General features: G+C 37.7%; 1 protein-coding gene across 1 annotated transcript in view; it reads right to left on the bottom strand.

Annotated features, from left to right (window-relative positions):
* LOC139149408 (outer membrane protein A-like) overlaps positions 1-1743 on the bottom strand; it is a 28256-nt gene extending 26513 nt beyond the window's left edge. The window contains exons 1-2 of the mRNA XM_070721155.1: positions 1562-1743; positions 184-293 (exon numbers count right to left, since the gene is read on the bottom strand). Coding sequence (XP_070577256.1) covers positions 184-293; positions 1562-1581 — 130 coding nt within the window. The 5' untranslated portion in view covers positions 1582-1743. The remainder of the gene's footprint in view (positions 1-183; positions 294-1561) is intronic.
* Between the last annotated feature and the right edge of the window lie 18681 nt (positions 1744-20424).

A 20424-nucleotide genomic window follows, 5' to 3' on the forward strand; every position in this document is an offset into this window, starting at 1 on the left:
TTTAGTTTGGATTGCTGGTGTATGGTCTAATATCCAAGACAGGGGATTGCACCTTTAACTATATGCATGTACAGAATTTGTTGAATCATTTTGTGTGTTTAGTTGACAATCAAGGGACCAGTAATATACATCATGTGATATCACTGGAGATATAACATTTCACAAACAAGTGACTCAACTTACCATCCCACTTGTAGATGGCTGAATTCCCACCATAGAGATTGGCCACAATCAAGTAATGCTCAAATCCAATGTTAAAATATTCCCAATCAATCGCCCCATTTGTTGGAATCCTATGGAGAATATGCAAGAGAATTTCCATTCTTACGATACATTGATCATACAAAACCACATACAATTGTTGAACTTGTAGCAGTGGACAGGTCAATTAAGTGCTAACACTTTATATTTCACTATTGCAGTAACTGTGATACAAATATAAAATCGATGAAACTGTATCGTCATTTGATCAGAAGTGATGCAGGTTGGAGATCTTAAAGATGAAAGCTTTGGACATGCGATTTCAGGGTAGAAATGTTTGACAAAAAATATGGGAGATTGGTGATGAAAATTTTCATAAGCAAATTTCATCAACATTTGAACAATCTCAAATTGCAAAGCTTTCATGCCAAGCAGCTTCAACATAAGATTTGAGGAAAAGTAAGAAAAAAATCAATTTTTCTGACAAATTTATCCGAGCCAATTTTATCCAAACTTCAACAGATGTGCCCTACGAAACTTTTTTGCCAAATATCCAGGCAGTTTGACCTGCACTGAAGAATTTAACATATGACAATTTTTCATATTTTTCAAAGCTTGCTTTCATATTTTTGGGTCATTTGAACAAAATCTCATCTATCACCCATCATATATTTTCCACCAAATACTAAGGTGACATGTGCGGTGACTTTCAATGTTTTGGCACTGGATTGTATATCCATACATGTAGACTATGAAAATGATTCATCTATATTAACTCTTGACTGCAAAATTCAGCTTTTGTCGCCTTTATGTAATATAACCCAGTCAATTTTTTTTTAGAATTTTGTCAAAATTTAGATAAAGAACTGTTGCTGATGAAATGAGATGTCCATTTGGTCCAAAAATTATCAAAATTACAAAAAAATACAAAATGTTGCACTAAAATTTTTGTCTGGAAAAACATGACAGCACTCAAAAGGTTAATACCGTACTTCCCATTGGAATCTTAGATAATTTTTTTGAAAAAGTAACCATTTATATGAAAATTACTGATAGACCTTGAACTGATAATGTATCAAATCAAATGAAATTGTTGGGAGACTGAATGGCAGGGTTCATAAAGTACTAGAGTTTTTCAACAAAATTGGAACCATGCCTTTGAATTAACCCCTTGAATTATTTATAGATTTACCCACATAGCACAATTATCATGAATGATAAAGTGCCGGAACTTTCAAACTTTTGTGACACGAGAGTACAAATGTGTTGGAAGGGAACCTATGCCAATAAACTGGAATATTCTGCACAAAACAAATGATTAAGTCTACATATTTCTCATGCCTGAGCTAAACACTCTTACCTTTGGTATGTTCTGAACATTCCAAGACCATTGTCAAATTTATAGATGACCGACTCTACTCTTATTGCTTAAATCGTCGACATGATTTGCCACAGCTATGTACATGTGTCTGTTGATGTCAAACATTTCCACGTCCTTTGCACCAGTTGTTGAAATGTCTTGCACATGAATGAACGTTTGACCTGAAAGTACATGTAATGAGAAGAGAGTTTAACCCAGTCTTGAGCAAGACTTTCTGGTTACAAGGCCAGCCCCTATGAGAAAGAATGAGAGGGTTAAGAAACTTTGAACAACTCCTGTCAAAAAGATATTAAGCTGTAGTTTTCAAATTGTACACACCACACAAGATTTGGGAAGTGATGGCAAATTAAAAAATTACAAATGGGACCTTAAAGAACTCTGGTAATCATGCCCCCTGGAAGACAGGGCTGCAACTATTTTTCAGTATTTTTGTTATGTACATCAATTGTGAGTTCTTGTAATATACTTCTCCAAAAGCATGCTTCAACATGGACGTCTTTTTTTTACATCCATGATTTAAACACCAACTTTTTATTTTGTCTGCACAGCATCTGTACATGTAAAATGCATTTTTATTGTTTACATTACAATTCTTGCCAAGACCAGAATTCACTCAACTACAATGCAGTCTGTACACGTAGAGGCAGACTTGACAAGCTGGAAGCTTTGTATCTCAACACAATAAACTTGTAGTTGACTTTAAAAAAATAGTAAAAATTTGATTCCTCAGGTGCACTTCTCGAGAGCACTCTACAAGAACTAGTATTTGCATTTTAAGGAAAGTGAAAACGGGACAGCTTTAAACAAGCCACATTAGAATTGCCTCTTTTGTGACTATTTTGGGCCTAAAATCAAGGCACAAGTGAACACACTTGAACGGTTTCTGCAGACAAATTTCAGAGTTGATGTATTGTAATGCAAAAATCTGAGGAATTTATGAACGTGCAACACAAGTTACATGTGGCAAATGCAGGTACCACTTTGTTTTGGGAACTTACTTCTGGCATGCCATGTGTACACTGTTGAAACGTGCTTCTTGTTGCCACCATTGTTTTGATAAACTGCTATAACCAAGTATGTTTTGGATGGTGCGGTAAACACTGCAACATGTTGAGCATCGCCGTCATTAATAGTTTGGATTTCAGTCTGTTGAAAGAAAATCAAGCATTCTGCAGATTTCTCACATAATGCAGCGCAACCTTAAATCTTCTGCTGTAACAACATTTAATATGAACAAACTAATTGAATGTGTTGGTAAAGTCTTTCCTAATTATTTGCGTATAATGTTGGCTTGTATACAACTGCATATAGAAAGTGAAAAAAAATTGTCATAATTATAGATTACACTTGATTTACATAAACACTAGGCAACTCAGAAGACTGCTTTTTGCATGATGTGACAATACCATTTGGTAAACAGAATCATTGCAACATTTCATGTTGAAAGGGAGGGGGTCATTCAATTGTACCGGTATAGTATCCACTGTTGTTATGCTCAACACATTTAGGTGTCCGAAACTGTACTGAAGAAAAACTAATACCTGTTATAGAGACCTGTTGGCATTCCTGGTATTATTTCAAAGCATGAAGATATCAATGATCAGTCTTGACTGGTTCATTTGAAATATTTTTCAGGTTTAATATGCAAATGAAGTACATTGTTGAAGTGCATTGCCCTTTCACAACAACCAAGAAATGAACAGAAAAGAATCTGCAACAGTGGAGGGAGGGGGTTATTATTGGCATCCACACTTTGCTTTGAAGATAGCAGTCCATTTTCTTTGCCATACTGAGTCAGAAACTCAAATTTGACTTAATGTTGACAAATTCAAAGATTCACACCAGAAAAGCACAAAGCTGCAATGTTATGACTATTATCATTCACAAACTTGATCAAGTAAAATTGCATTGTTAATCAGGCATTGCTGTTAAATATTTGTCTCTTCTGTATGAGACTTAACAGGAATATCCAGAAGATCATGCACAAAATATTCCTCCAGCTCATGCCAAAAGCAAGCTATGGAATCTCTTGAGATGCAAGTTGCTTTTGAAGGAAAATTTCAAAGCTTTACCTTGCACAAGAACCTGATAAAATACCAGTATTTGGTCCTTTGAACATCCGAAATGAAATGTGTAAAATGCAATAATTAGTATGGATACTCACCATTGCCATATCAGAATCCACTTTGTATATCTTAACTGAGTCATCTCCTTCAACGGCAGCCAAGAACATGTCAGTCTCTATAGCATCACCTACTCTCCTGTCTATTGAGAAAGCTTCAACATCTAGAACGCCTGTAATTGAACAAAAATGCACAGCTCACTTTCATTTTGTGGATTCATGGAGTGTATTCCTCCTTAATTCAAAACAATATGTACCATTTGAATAAATTCCACACAGCTACCCCACAAGACCACATTACATTCCTGAAAGCTGAAGTCAAAAGGGAACTTGCCTGCAGATCCTCCGAACGGTGTTGTCAATTCAAACTGGTTGGTAGAGTTGTCATAAACATACAGAGCGGACTCTCCATTTGTTGTAGATGCCAGGGCTAGGACATGGGATTTGTTGTGATAAAAATATTCCCAATCGTTGGCAGCCAACAAATTGAATGTCTGGAATGGTTGAACTCCAACCAGCTTCACTTCTGCAAAATGACCACAGGGACAGATTACATATGCAGTGCTCACGAAGGAAACCCATTTTGCTAACATTGAAAATTTGGACAATTTAAGTTGATGCTGCTTTTCAGTAGAAACCAGCCTTTCAAAGCAAAAGTCCTCTTATGGAAGAAGGATCCAAAGGGAGCTATACTGTAGAGTGGTTTTCCACTTTTTAGTACGATTAAAGAATGATAATTGTCAGTCACAGTCCTATTGAGCTATGTTCTAAACATGCTGGTAAACTAAATAAAATTTGTTTTGTAAAGTTTGAGTGTCGGCCTTAGCCAAGTGTAAGCAGAACATGACTTCAAACATTACAATGTTAGACATGCAGCAAAAAAGGATAATCATACAAATTACATGAACATGTGGATGTAAATTTTGTAAATCTGTGTCATCCTTTTGAAATTTGAAATCTGTCTGGACGGACAAGATACCCAAATTGTTATTTGTACAAATGCCTTACTAATTTTAGTCAAGGTCAAGTTTGGAATAGTCTTGCAGCTCAAGATTTTAAAGCAATAATACCTTCTCTGTTGCCAACACCAGTGTCGTATGTAAATGCGTGTGGAAAACTCTCTGCATAGGCACTTCGTCTCCTGCGTTGGTGAGGTGTGTCATACGTTCTGAAATGCAAAAAATATGAAACATCTTACAACTTTCCTCCTCACAACTTTTTCACAGTCTGATATCACAGCAAGACATGCAAAGCTTTTTTCCCATTCCAAAATTTGACAAATTTTGAAGATTTTACAGAACAAACAAATTTTTCCAAATTTGCACATTCTTAGGTAGACTTTCCTGTGAATTTTTTAATCTGTATGGCTGCCAAAATATTTGCAGTAGTTTTTGCTCTGCAGGTCTCTTTCCATCATTGACAACCCCTCCCTGATGTAATGGTCAACCCCTCTTACATATAATGAGAAAGCAGCTGTATTTTGGGGAAAGTTTTCCTTGACTTTGGCGTGTGAAAATTTGAACAATCATGAAATTGCTGTAGACATGCAGGGAGAAGAACACTTCATACAAGAATATTATACTAGGTGTTGGGATCTCCAGACAAGAGAAGTATAGACTAAGGCAGAAAATGTAATAATGACTTTTAGATATGAAGGAGAGAGATGAATAGATAAACTTGCTTGACGAGGGAGAACATCTGTAAACAACTTTACAAAAACATTCCATTTTAAATTACCTGTAATGTTGTGCTTGAACTTCAAGTGCAGATTTTTCCAGTTTGACAGTGAACTCTCGCAACTGCTTCTGCAGGATATTGTTAAGCTGGTCCTCTGTCTCGATTAAAAAGTCATGAGTGGAGTCCACACTCGGCCAACTGGTCGCAATATCGAGCAGAATTGCTAAGCACATGAGCATCCACAGGACATTCTGCAGGGCCATCGTGCGATTCATGCACCTTGAGCACGGAACTGTCCACAGGGGAAAAAAGATATTACAAGATGCACAACCGTTTTTCTTTTCTAGTCTTCAAAAAGTTATACATTTAATTCATACATTAGAGGAGAGAAAAAAAATTAAATTTTGATTTTTCATGAGGAAACAGTACAGCAATAAATTTGGAAAATGTTATTACAATGGCCATAACCAACAACAGAGGGACTGTGAACACATGTATACTGTTGGTTACCTTCAATTCACAAGTCTTACACATTCTTGTTCAAAATTTCTAATTTCAATGATATAAAACCTAAAATATACTCAATGAATAAGTTGACTCAGTGTAGGATATGTGGCTCCAATTAATAGAAAAAACTTCATACTACATTCTGCAATTGTTCCTACCTTCGACACTGGCTCACTCCTGAAAATTTGCAGTGAAGTGCCCGACAGATCTTTGAGAAGTGGCGTACAACAAAGAGAGATGTTCAGTGGTCTGACTCTTCTGAAGGACTGCACTCTGAAGGGATCTCCTGCCCTTGCCATAGCCTCATGAATTTATGTGTCGAATGAATAAACATTCAACACGTGGAAGACCATTGGCTAACTGATAAAAGCGTCTTTTGCATTTTACTGCTTGCGTACATCTGGTATAACATTTTACTGTGTACATGCAAAGGGGAAACAGGGCTTGACTGTAATTTTACCATAATTTTGTACGACAATGAAAATCCCGGATGAAAATGAAGTAGACAGTGAACCATGCTGCGGGGCGGTTCTGATGCTTGACACTTCGATGTGTGAAAAACCCAACAACTTCCACTATCTAGTCACAGATTGGCTGTCGTTCATATTTTCAATTTTCATCTCTATACTAAACGTTTTATGTCGCACAAATTTGTATGGACAGGCGAAGCTGCCCAGCATATAGTACGTCCACGTGCAGGTGCTCCGGAGGGCGGCAGATGCCGCGTTGACCATCGTAGGTTTGATCTACCGTAGGCCGGTGAGTTCAATGGTCTCATACATGGCATCTAGCATGAATATGTTATTGGAACAGTTAACCTTCATCAAACCCTCCAGCCCTGGAGCAAAGCACCGAGTAACTTACAAGAGGAACCGGTACATTCAAAACGTTCACCATCTCCCCCATACCGCCAGTTCGCTGTTACTCTGGTTACTGCCCGGTGTGCTTGTTCACAGAAGTGGTAGGGATGTGCGGTCGCACGTAAAAACAACCCATGGCCATGTTCAGACGTAAAATTTCGCTACCGGACTGCCATTTAGACCTGTATGACCTTTGTCCCAGGTCAAAAGTTGCAGCGTCAATATTTGCAGAACGCCAGATCTGCAGAACGTGCACAAGGGCAGAAGGGGGATGTATTTTCGTGAGCAGCGCAGCCAGCGGTAGAAATGGAACAGGGGACCAGACTAAAAACCAAGCACATTCAGGGAGACCACAGGTTATCGTAACGTTGCTTGGGTAGTCGTTCGAGGCGGGCGGCAACTCTTATGGAAATACTAAAAATGTTGGCAATGGAATCAATGGCTCTAGCTACATAGAAATTAAAGCCCATGTTTAGGATGTCGCCATTATTTACGACCGGGGGTGTGTTCGGAGAAATCTGAGGAGGGGGGGGTCACTAGAAAAATTGAAAGATGCAAGGGGGTGCTCAAAATGTGGAGAGAAAGAAGGGGTTACTCAATTTTTGATGCAAAATACACCTCTCAGATTGCACCATTGTACGGATCAATCTCTCATAATTTTCAATGCGAGAGCGGGTATATCCCCCTCTCGTGCTCTCCCTCTTAAAGTGTGCCAACAGTTTTAGGCTACTAGTAAAAATTTGAGTTAAAAATACATCTAAGATTGCACCAGACTGCACCATGGCAGGTCTTACTAATTTAGATTTTCATCATGCGCACCTGTACCCTGTTGTCAAACCTATTTGGTAAAAAGTAACCGAGCAAATGACTGTGATTTAGTAACGTTCCGATACTGGTCATAGGGGATTGCTTACATGTCCGTCCCCGGGGGTTGGGTAGGGATAGGCGTCTTGGCCTCAGCACAGGTTTCCTCTTGCTATTGTTTATTTATTTTAATACGTTTGATTATGATATTTATTGCCAATAAGATCTATACTGCTAACATTTGGTGTCTTTGTCTTTTTAGTTATTAGTACTGGTTTTGTAACGATTTTTTTTGTCCTTCCGGCCGTGTCACGTATTTGACCTTCGATAATCTCACGCAAAGTTTTGTCACTTTGTCGCGTCTATTATCTACTGATGCGTCTGATTGTCTAATGCGTCAAAGCAAGCAAGGGTAAAATACTAATCTGTGGACGCTGTCACCAGATTATTACGGGATTAACTTTGACAAAGTCAACAACGAACCTACCAGCAGGGTATAACAGAGGATCTTCTGTTATACCCTGCTGTACGTGACACAGGGAAGAAGAAAAAATCGTTACAAAACTAGTGCTAACATACGACCAAGACATTAACGGTCTTGGCAGTATGAGTATGAATCTGTATTGGCAATACATATCATAGTCAAACGTACTAAATAAACAAAAGCAAGGAGAATCCTGTGCTGAGACCAAGAAACCTCTATCCCCACCCCATCCCAATAATTTTACTACCTGTGGGACGGCTGCGAGGATGACTTAATTAATCCGCTGGTACGGACAGTCGATTGGCAATGTTTGCAATGTCTTCTGAGCAATTACAGTGCTGTGTATACAGGTTGGAGAGGAGATATAGACTTATGTAGTAATAAAGCAGTCGGACAGTTTGGAGTCAAAATCTTTATTTGAAAAATCACAGTGAAAATTAATAAATTACTTGTAGTAATAAAGAAAGCAGTCAGACGGTCTAAAGTTGAAATCTTGATTTCAAATATCTCAGTCAAAATTAATAAAATAAAATAAAGTAAACAGTTGGACAAAGAACCCCTCCCCTCTCTATCCCAGGATACTTACCCCTTTTCCATGTGGTTCGTCGAAAGTTCAGACGACGGTGCCAGGGTCTATACAAGTATGACACTTACTTATCTGATTGCGATACACTTCAACTGTTTTGCCAAACATTTAGCATTGGACTGAAAAAATACATTTGATTCCAAAAGTGTCCAAATGACCTCTAAAGTATCCCCCAGATAATTCTGATGATTATATGCTCCAACTGCCATATCCAATTGCTTTCATATTATTGTAGGAATTCGTTTGACTTCACAAATGTAAATCTGCCAATTCTAGGCCTTAAATGGATATAAAGCTTATTTTGTCAGAAAATACAAAAACAAAGGTAACACAAAAAAATCACGTACCCATAAATCATGGTATTCACTCAAAAATTCAAATTCTCCACTTGTTCGGACCCCTTCTTCTCGAATGAACCAAAGTTTTAACATTTAAATTCTACTTTAGATCGATCATAAGTCATTGACTCTTGAGATGTGTATAGATACCCGCCAAACCAAGACTATTTATGTTGTGATCTTTTGACTTGCTGTAAGGTAGTATGCGCCTGGAAACTGAAGGACATAAGCTTTTGCTCGACTTTCTCCAAGGAATCTTTCAACCATCCAATTTAAAGAATAAAAATCGGGAGTCATAGTGCAAATTTGGGTACTAGAGAAACAAATTAACCAAGTTTTACCGAAATTCGAAATTCAAAATGGCCGCCACCCCTACCCCATTCTCTACGAAGAAAAATAAAACTTTCGATTTTCAAAAAAACTAAGACGGTAAAAGTTTAAATTTCATTTCTCTTAGTACTTCAAAATTAAACCTCATAAGTGATAGATCAAAAGAGAATTGGAAAAGTTTGAGAGTCCAAATATCTGTCCCCCCGGCCTGTGTTGGCGCCAAATTGTCTCATCTGAAAATTTACCCATCAGATTACAATTTCAATGGAAAACAAAAGGCTATCACACCTCCATAATCCTCCTACAGATTAGAACAAACACGATCCCAGGGATCGCTCACAGTGCCTTTAGCGCTCAAGCCATGCAGATCACTATCTATTAGTCAGTCTGCGTGTCTCCTATGTCAATGAAGTCCATGTTCACCTCTCATCAGTAGACTGTGCACGTGTATCCTCGAAAAATTAACACACTTTTAGCTGTGGTGGCGCAGTTTCAAATCTTGACAAATTTATCTCGAAAAAATAATGTCAATGTTTGACGTAGGCGTTGCACAAACGGAAAAAATTCCAGGGACATCGTCAATGTATAGACCAAGTTGAAGGTGAAATTTACCACAGCCATTCCATGAATATCCCTTGCTTCAATGTGAAAATCGTCAATTGTCACTTTAATTAAGAGACAGACAGAACGTGAGAGGGATCTACTTACAATGGGCACATGTACACTTGCTTTCTTGTTTTCGCAAGAATTTGCAGTGCAGCTAGAGTTGTGTTAAAAACTTTTCATAGTACTTCACACTCTATTTAAAATTAGCCTGTGTCAACATTTTGCACAAAGATCAGCGATGATATCCTCGAAAATGGCTTTGACAACGTGCCTTATAAATGCTCTTTTAAAGTATTGTTAAGCACAGGCGCTTGGCACATTGCTGGGATAATGATCGTATTTAATACGTAGAATGTCTATATATATATATATATATATATATATATATATATATATATATATATATATATATATATATATATATATATATATACGACTTGATTATTCAATAAAAGAATCACTGTACGTGATATTAGTGTAGGGTTATAGGCCTACATGTTGACTGGCATTATACATGAATGGCTATGGCTGCCTGGCTCGGGCCCGGCGAACGCACTGCATTATCATCAATGTGTACTACATGACTTGATTCTTTAATAAAGAATAACGGTACGTGATATTACTGTGCATGTGACAGCGGTGGACAACGGGCCCAAGCCGGGCCCAAGCCCCGCAGAGCTCTACAGCCGCTCGGTTAAGCTAGCTCACATGTACAGTAGTATCACGTACCGTTATTATCCCAGCAATGTGCCAAGCGCCTGTGTTGTTAAGGGTAATGATGATAACCTTTCTGTCTTTGGGCATGACTTTTTGTCATTTTGGTATGATTTTAGGCATAAGTTGCGGTGATCAACTTTACTTGATGTAGTTCGGATGAAACATACATGTACCTGAATGTATTTTAACAAAGAGCATTTTTCCAAGCAGGGATATAACGTTTTATTAAAGCTTTGACGGTGTGATCATTCTTTGCCTTTTCCTGTTTCGTAAGTGTCTATCAAGGAACTGCAGGGTAGTTTTCCATGAGTGTTCCTGAGCGTCAGCATGAGGTTTTGGTGATCCGCCATATTTAATGTATATAGCTGTGAATACAAAATTATTCAAAGCACCATTCAGTGACATAATAAATCACCCTCATAAAAATAATAACGCCATTATAATATTTCAACTTAAAAGGTTTTAAGATATCAATTTGTTGTTTCTTTTCAGATCATTAGATGCGAGTAACTATTAAGGACAGAATGTCTTCTTCATTCAACAGCCAAGCCTCTCCAGTTGTACAGTGAACCTTTCCACAAAAAGGGAATTTATGAAGAGAGTACTGTGGCAATGATACAATCAATAGCAATATACTATAGCTCTGTTCATATTCTGTCGTCAAGTCTATCATGGCCACATTTGGCATAACCCTCTTTTTTCGAATGGCGACCCACAGTATAAAACATGAATGGAGGAATTAAAGTGAATTGACAAAATGTGTTTAACCAAATCTGTGAGAAATTTGCCCCCAATTCAAATGTGAAAATTAAGTCATGATGTCGACGAATCTGAATTAGGTTATCTCCTGGAAGTGACATACATTTACCAAATGGTTCCTGAGAAATTATGCTTGCATAGGCATAGGAACCGGGGGGGGGGGGGGGCAGGGGGCGGCCCCCCCAATGCTGAAGTTGGGGGGGGGAAGGTATACTTTTGCCCCCCCCCCCAACTTCTACAAATACACATTGACTACGGCTAGCTGTCCCAACTATTGCTGAGTGCTATGTAGGGAGTTAAACAACTGGAGTTAGGGCGCCGTAAGATAAATTCTTTGTTTGCCGTCCGCGTGCGGGTAGGTTTTTGGACGAAATCTGAAAAACAAACACAGATCGTATGATCGAAAATATGCCCTTCCTTTGTTCGCGATGTCGCAGTCATTTACTTTAATGTCGCAAAAACGCAAATGTCGTACGATTGTTTCCATACAAATCAGATTACCTATCTTAAAGGGGTACATCGACCGCTGTACGTAAAGTGTACATGTGCACCTCCTGTTGTAGCGGACTGCAGTGTACAGTAAGTGAAGATCAATCGACCGTTTCACAAGTTGATTTCTCCCTCAAAGTTTTCAAATCGACGGAAGTGCGTAAAATCTTTTTGGTCTCCATGCAAGACGGATCGAAAATAATTCTTGACTGGTCTAGCTTCGAATAAGGAACGGAACTGAATTTCCATCAGCTTTTCCACGATCCGCGATTGATCACGATGTTTGATCTGCACCGTGGCAAGCAGGTACCGCCGTTGAAATGTTCGTTGTTGAATGCTCCAAATAGTTCGTACGCGGTGGAAGTTGCCCTTACTTTGAACATTTTTTTCTGCTAAAAACGATTTGGACATTTTATAAGTCCGTATTAAAATTCAGCTTTCAAAATAGCAATGGCCATTCGGCATTGCTGTCTTGACAAGCAGAATATTTAGCATTTTAGTATGCAATAGCATCAGTTTTCTGTCATTAATATGCAAAAATAACTATTAGTCCGCATTTTTGGCAAGAACGATGATATCAAAACCTGCTAGTGTTATAATGAATACAAAAACTCACACTAATTCCTATGAATTTATGGCTCAGACTACAACTGAGCTGCAACGACCGCGCATGAAAAAAATTTGTCCGAATTTCAGGCAGCAGTGTCTGAAGTCGCGCGTGCAGCTATATTTAGTAACAAACCTGACATCGCGATCAGCGCTATTGGAATTCGGCTAAAAAAATAGTTGATACATAAAATTCAGAATAAATAGCCTTTAAAGTTACAGCTAATGGAGCATTTAACTCAGCAGAAACAGTGATCAGGACTAATATTTATTTGTCACTTAAAAAGGAGGATTTGTACTCAAGGCTGTTATGATTTTTTCAGCTACCCACTCTTCTCACTGCAAAAATTTTAATTGTATGGAAGAGGTAGTAGTTTCACCTTTTACCAAGATGTTTAGCATTTGTTTTCTGAGTGATAACTACATACTTTGTTATACTCAGTAACTTTTGCAGTATTATATTTGGAATTTTCAGGTTTTGCAAGAAGAACTTTTTGTTCTAAGCTTACCCCAAAATGTTGAAATACATAGTGTACAGTTGTCAAAACAACTGTTACTACTCGTTTTTTTTCCTATTATCTCATTACCTCATCTTGGACTGCTTTTACTCATGGACTCGTCTTAGCTTGCTGAGAGGTGTTGGTAATCTTCGATTGACTACACGAGATGTTCAGAGTTGGTTGGTACTACATAGACTTTATTTCTCGGTAGACAAGCTTGACAGCTGCCATCGCCCAAGATACGCTTCTCCGTTTGTCTGTCCTCCTGCCCTGTCTGTTGTATTTTTCCCTCTTGTTCTTTGTATTCCCTTTCCCGTATTATTTTAGAATGGGATTTTAAACGTTATGTTTAAGGCTTGGTTTGCATCATATGATAGATATGAATTAAAGATCGAAATATACGTCCAATCGTAAACATCAATACAGATCTCGATCTTAAATGTACATGTCATAACTACTATACAAATGTCACTATAGACACGTTGCAAAATTGAAGCCATTGCGTAAACGGTGAAGTTCTTATGTTCCTTCATTAGGTGTTGATTCAAATATATTTCGTTTTCTTCAAAACTTCGTAAACATCGTCGTAATACGTAATTTGCATCTTTTACATTTGTCGCAAATATGCTTTTTATTCATAATTGAGATCTTGTTATTTTAATAGTTTTACTCTTGCCTATGACTACCTAGTGCATAAACCTCCGTCAGAGACAAACTATAGATCTGCGTAACACAACCAGTTGTTTACTATCACACTGTACATGTGGTACACTAGGGCCTATGTACTGGTATATTGTTTATTGCCATTGTTTATCATGGAATTTTTGTTCAGACTCACAGGCACCTAACTCTAAGTATGCTTGTTGTACTTATACAAATATAACCTTTGTTTCCAAGCATCGCTTTCAACGTACTTAAAGCCGCACTTTTCAATCCCAGGTTCTCGCATTAGTGGAGTTCTCCTCCCAGTCAAACACATGGCCAGTATGATGTTTGATTTCTATTACATTCATTACACAAACTGATTTCAATCTTTTGTCACCTTTTTCTAATCCTGCAAATAGAGCTTATATAACCGTTTGATTGACGGTGGGTTCAAATTGCAAACGGTCATATATTCCCCAGCACCACACTCGAATTTCCTTTAAAAAACGTCTTCCAGTCACGTTAGAATTTGAATATAACCGAAGGGTTTGATCGGCAGCAGCTTCGTGCTAACCGCTTGGCAGTCTGACAGCGTTTTTGCGGTCCGAAAAAAACTAAAAAGTGGCATTTTCTGGAGCATGTGCGCTCACGTTGCCTGTTTGATGTCCACTTACACAGTGAACGCCGCCATAGGTTGGCGCCCTTTTAAAGGGAGGCTCCGCCTTTAATGAAGAGCATAAGAAACACTGCATTGTAAATGTAACAGATGATTTTTCATACTTGTGACCCATAAACCGATGGGAAAGTTAAAGTTTATGCGATTGATCTATGTTGTGTGTTTGTTTTGGGGGTTATTTTGCTGGCTGGCTTGTAGGTTTTTCAAAAATCCAAGGACAGCAAACAAAAGAATTTTCTTTACACGGCCTAATACATAAAAACACAAATATTGAGACATTGCCGTATGTGAAAGTAGTGGTGCTTTCATTACATTTTTTACTATTAAGTTTGATTTTGGCCTGTTTTAATTATTTTAATTTATTCGTGTACGATTTGATATTTTAATTTATTCATGTATGCAAATTTTAGATCGTAATTCATTCATCACCAGAATATAGGTTACCTTTGTCCCCCCAACCGTGAAGTGCTTCATACGCCCCTGGCTTGAGGAGACATAAGGAAACTCATCCCGAAAATTTGCATATGTAAATGAAATGATCATTTTAGTAAAGCTTAATTCAGTCAATTCGAGGAACTTACGTATCAGATGGGCAGTTTCAATACGGAAGATGCTTTCAAAAAGAAGTAAAGACTGGCTCAAGCAAGTCAGCAAAAACTTCATCGTCATTTGAATATAATATATACTGAGAAGCTATACTTATCAAACTTTACCAAATCGGACTAACGATTAATTTCAGAGAAGACTTTACAAACCGAAATATGGGGAAATCCTATAAACATACGACTATGAAAGTTTTTAACAAATTTTGAACATTTTATAAATAAAGTATCGAGGTATCCACTAACGAAACTATCGGATAAGATAGTTGAAAGGGACAAAAGTAGGTTTTTTTATCTTTTTGTGGTAATGGCAATACACAACTGCAAAGTGTAAAACATTACCCCTTTGCTGAATGCAATCAGATGATTGCATTTGTGACCTCTTGATAAAATAGACTTTTCCTAATCTGATTTGCTTTCCTATCATAAATATACATTGCCACATTGTAAGGGACAACTGCTATCATCATCTATAAGAAAGGCACCGCCAATTAAGATTACATCACAAAAGCTTGCATTAGGTCCACACTTTATGCATTGCGAGAGTTGTACACTTAATTTTTGGGGCCCAAGCCCGACCTTGGCCTTTTAACAACAACAACAACAACAACAACAACAACAACAACAACAACAACTTCTTCTTCTATATTTTTTTTGTCGACCTAGATTTAAGAAATTGCTGCACCCAGCCATTTTAAACTTGCAGAGCTGATAGATCCTTATGACTCCACGTGCACCTGACCCCTTAAAATTTTCATTTGTCACATGACCTGGATGCCATTTTGAATTCAAATTTTGTATTCAAGCTAATTTGCATAAAACTTGACCAATCAAAACACTGAGTTGCCACTTTTTAGGGCATGGTACGAAGATGCCATTGACCAAATTTCAGGGACACTGACCTTGTCGTTTTTGAGACGAAGATCTTTAAGTGATTAAATAATATATTTTTGTAACTAATTAATTATGCAAAATCAATGTATATCAGATAGTACAGGGGTTTAAGGTTTGGTTCCTGGTGCATATGATTTAGTATGGGACCAACACATTTTTGACAAATTTTGGATGACCTTGAATAACCTTTGACCTGCTTGAATGTATCTGGGCTCCCATTCTATCCTGTTGCACTGAATGATCTGCAATTTGGCACATGGGTAAAACTCAAAGACCATATTTTTTCCATTTCATTAGCGTGCAAACTGGTCAAATGACCAGGAAAGAAACGTTTAAGTCTATCCCATTTGCACAAAGTCTGATCAATGAAAATTCTGTAAACATACTTTGTAGGCCATAGGGACAGGTTCCCATGACAAATATCACGTCCTTTACCTCATTAATTATGCACATATCCAATTCTTGGGTAGTCAAAAGAGCTTGAGTTCTGATTTTTGATAAACAGGGATAACTACGCAGGCAAATATTTTTTTTAGAAAATGTCTTGTCACCAGGTTGACCTCTGACCTCGATTTCACTAAAAGGGATACAAATCAGTAACCATAAGTGTATACCCTTCATAGTTGTTAGGATGGGGGGGGGGGGGGGCGGGGGCTTATGGTGCCACATACCGTACCTCATTAATTAAGCACATATCTAATTCTGGGCTTGCCAATAGAGCTAGACGTCTGATTTTTAGGACATAGGTAAGAGAGCAAAGGATGGTCTTTGACTTCAATTTTACCAATAGGCCTATAAATCAGTAACCACAAGTGCTACTACCTTCTTACTTGTCGTGGATGAGGCTTCTGACAGCATTGCATCATGGACCTCTTAGATTGCATCATGCCAAAAATTTCTTTACTTTTTATGACTCTGCATGACCTTTATCCTACTTTAGTGTATCTCAGGAACTACAGAGATAAGAAATGTCATTCTGGTACCTTTAGCCAATTTATGTAAGTGCTTGGGCCCAGTGAAGCTGCTTGCAGATTTAATTTGAATATGACTTTATGGCATAGACCATAAAATGTTTCACTGAATATTTAATCTTTTCTCCCTGCAAGCAGAGTTGATGTTGTGAAAAGTTGACAAATATTTCAGCATGTTTCAAGAAACAAACAAACAAACATATAGACTATCTTTATATAAAATAAAATTCACGAAAAAAACGGCGAATTTGTCCCTTTAAGAGAATGTTTTTAAGAAAATAGGTGATATTTCAAATTTTAAGTAAATTTGGAAAAAAATCTGAAGCGGGACATTATATCGTACCGTGTACCTATTATTAATACAATTGAAATGGCAGTTTGAGGGAAGACATTCAAAACGTCCGAGAAGTCGGCCGACAAAACCTCACGATAGACTCAGCAGAGAGTGACCTTTTTGCTAAACTCTGTATGGTTGACAGTTTAGCGGACTAAAAGTTATATGTCATCTATAGAAGTCATCCTACGCTTACCATCTGAGGCATCACGCGTGACAGCTCGGGTAGGTTTTGTATATGCTAAGGTACACAATGGTGCAAAGGGAGGCTCCAACAAGTGACCTGCCTGTGGATAGCGGAGGACTTCTACCAAATGTTCCTTGCCAACATCTTCTAGTTTTTTGTGTATCTGTTGAAAATATTAGAAAACGGATTCAAGATACAGTTACTGAGAAATATTCGTCCCTTCGCACGTTTACACTCGTGGGTTAAGTGATGAAAATTCAAGAATGGCCCTTTAAACTATTAAAGCCGGTTAAAACAGATGAGCTTTTCTTTATCATTGGTAAACCACATCGATTAACGCACTGTTTGAAACAAATATGAACAGAATATGCCCCCTGTTTGACGAGGAACAGTACTATTGGACACTTTCTACGAAGAAAGTGTTTTTAATTTTCATATACCCAAGTGACTTATCACTGTCTATTGGCACAAGTGCTCGCCTTTACTTGTGTCGACAATAGGTTTCATTGCAGATATTCTTTCATTTATCCATTCAAAAAAGATTATTACTTGCTTGAAATGTCCCTCGGCATCAAGGCATGGATCATCTCCTGATATAAAAAATAATGACGGACAACTTAAGTTTTCAACCTGTGTAGTAAAAAAAGCTAGTTTTAAAATGTGTGAATGCATCATGTTATTTACCAACATTAAACTTTCAAAGTTTATCTACAGGTAGGTTAATTTCCCGACTGCAGGTTTCTGATTATTTTATTGGAGGTTGCACATATATTTTTTAGATTCTGGCTTTATACGAACAGTCTGCACGGTTTCAGATTGTCTTTGAACGTAATCTGACAGACAGCAAACTTGACGTATTGTAGATGATGATTAGAATTTAATTGGTCGAAATGACGACTACCATAATCGCTCTTTATGTATTAAGGAGAAAAGCTGTAGAATTGTGAACACACCCTCATAAATGCCTGCTCACCCTCTTCTTTGAGAATTCGATGATAATTCATGATATCACATATGAGGAAATCGCCATCTTCATCTTTCTTACATGGAAGACTGAAATCCAAAACACATAATTATTAAATTGAAAGCGTTGTTTTGAACGAAGAAAAACCATCATTACAACACATGAATAATGCTTTGACCTCTCCTGCATATGGTGACAGTCACAAAATCATTTTCAATAACAAGAAAACAAATTGTATGTGTGTTATTTCCGACTCCTCTAGAGTTCGTCGCATTCCTCCTGTCTATCTTGGAGGAGTTAAATTGAATTTTGTTACAAACAAAAAGCATCTGGTTTACGTTTTAAATACTGTTTTCAGAGATGTTGAGGTCATTGAGCGCTAGCTTCTAATATGCTCTTGAGAAAATTTTCTCGATGTACTTTTAATGTCAAGTGCGTTCTTTTCAAACGTATTGCTATCAAGTGTACGGAGGTCCACTTTGGGCGAAATACTCTGTAAATGTTATGAGAAAATTGAAGGTCGCTTACAATAATGCTGTTCGTCTCTTATTTGGGTACGAAAAACGATATAATGCCGGTTTCATGTTCGTATCAAACAGAATTGATAACTTCGATGCTCTGCTTAGAAAGCAGATTCATGGTTTAAGACAGCGACTGATGAAGTGTAGCAACACAAATGTGCGACAAGTGTGTGAGTCTCTGTTTTTCACATCTGAGATCATGAAATTATGGAACAACCTACTTTTTGTTTAATTATGACAAATGTATTCATTTTAACCATCACTTTCTCACAAAGTAACTTCCCTGTAAGCTTTTTTGGTAATGATGATATGGACGGCAAAGTCCGAAATAAAGTCTTAATCATAAAAAAAATAATCTCCTTCTTTGAATCAAGAAGCATTGCAACAGGTAATTAAACGATGCCTGTAAATGTGCTATATCTCAATAGGTGGGTCAAGAACATTAATTTTCTGATATCGTCCTGTCTACTAACTTCACCTTACAACAAAAGCAATTACTATGTTCTGTATTTGGCTAAGTGCTCCTGACAAAATCATATCCCTGCAGATAATGTTAGATTTAACGTTCGGTAGAGATGCACAGAGACACAGCAGCTTGAGTCATCAATACCTGGTTCTTTTATTTCCAATTCCACATTAATTCAAGGCAAATCAGTAGTACATTCCTGCCAGTACATTCAGTACAGAACAGTTAACTCTTATGCCAAGGTAAAGGAATGACACGGAGGAGGAGAAGAAGACCTGTGTACAAGAAGTACAGAGAATACCCATGTAAATAATTACACTGCTGTTTCAAGTTTCCACTGAGAAATCAAATTCACATACCTCTACATGCAGTACAGTAACAAATTCAATATATTGTTGCATCAGAGAGATTACATGCTGAGCAATGGATAGACTGGGTGGCTATTTCATCACAGCATTACAATAATAAAGACTTGTTGAATACACTATACAGTACTACAATTTGGACGGCATATGAATAATACACAAAACTCACCCTGACAGGATGCAACCTGTGTCTGTAGCCTCATACAACCTCTGCAGTTATCACACTAAAACACCTGTTTAAGTAATAGGACAGCGGTGTAAGTGTCTTGCAAATTGTACAGAACATTCCATCAGTGTACGCTACGTGTAAACATTACATTACATTAAAATGTTGCCGCTCTAAGAGTCTACTGACAAAAATACCACCAAAGTGTCCTGTGTTCAGAATGGCTATGACTAGGAGTCACATCATAAAGTACTAGACTCGGTTTTGTGTCAACAGTAACGTGAAATATCAAAGCAGAAAAATACTGTGGCCATGAACGGTAAACACTGGCCGCTGAACACTTGTCTGTGTGTCCGCACACGTGTGCGTACGTTCGCATCCAACCAGATACGAACTGAAAACGTCTATAGAATTGAATGAAAAGTATTCTGAAAGACTTCAAATACAACACAAGGACGCTTACCAAGAGGGGGTTCATGTGAGTTCTCTGCAAGTTGTGATGAACGCACTCAAATTGTGATAAACTGACCGCTAAAACTTTCAATGTGCGCGCCAGAAATCACTGCACTATCAGATCTTTTGTGATCCACGCATGCGCCTGACAAAGTGCGCCCTCAAACACCTGAGTGAACAAAATTGCAGCCTCACACACTTCCCTGCTTGACG

Source organism: Ptychodera flava, chromosome 14 (assembly GCF_041260155.1).
Source record: "Ptychodera flava strain L36383 chromosome 14, AS_Pfla_20210202, whole genome shotgun sequence".
Classification (NCBI taxonomy): domain Eukaryota; kingdom Metazoa; phylum Hemichordata; class Enteropneusta; family Ptychoderidae; genus Ptychodera; species Ptychodera flava.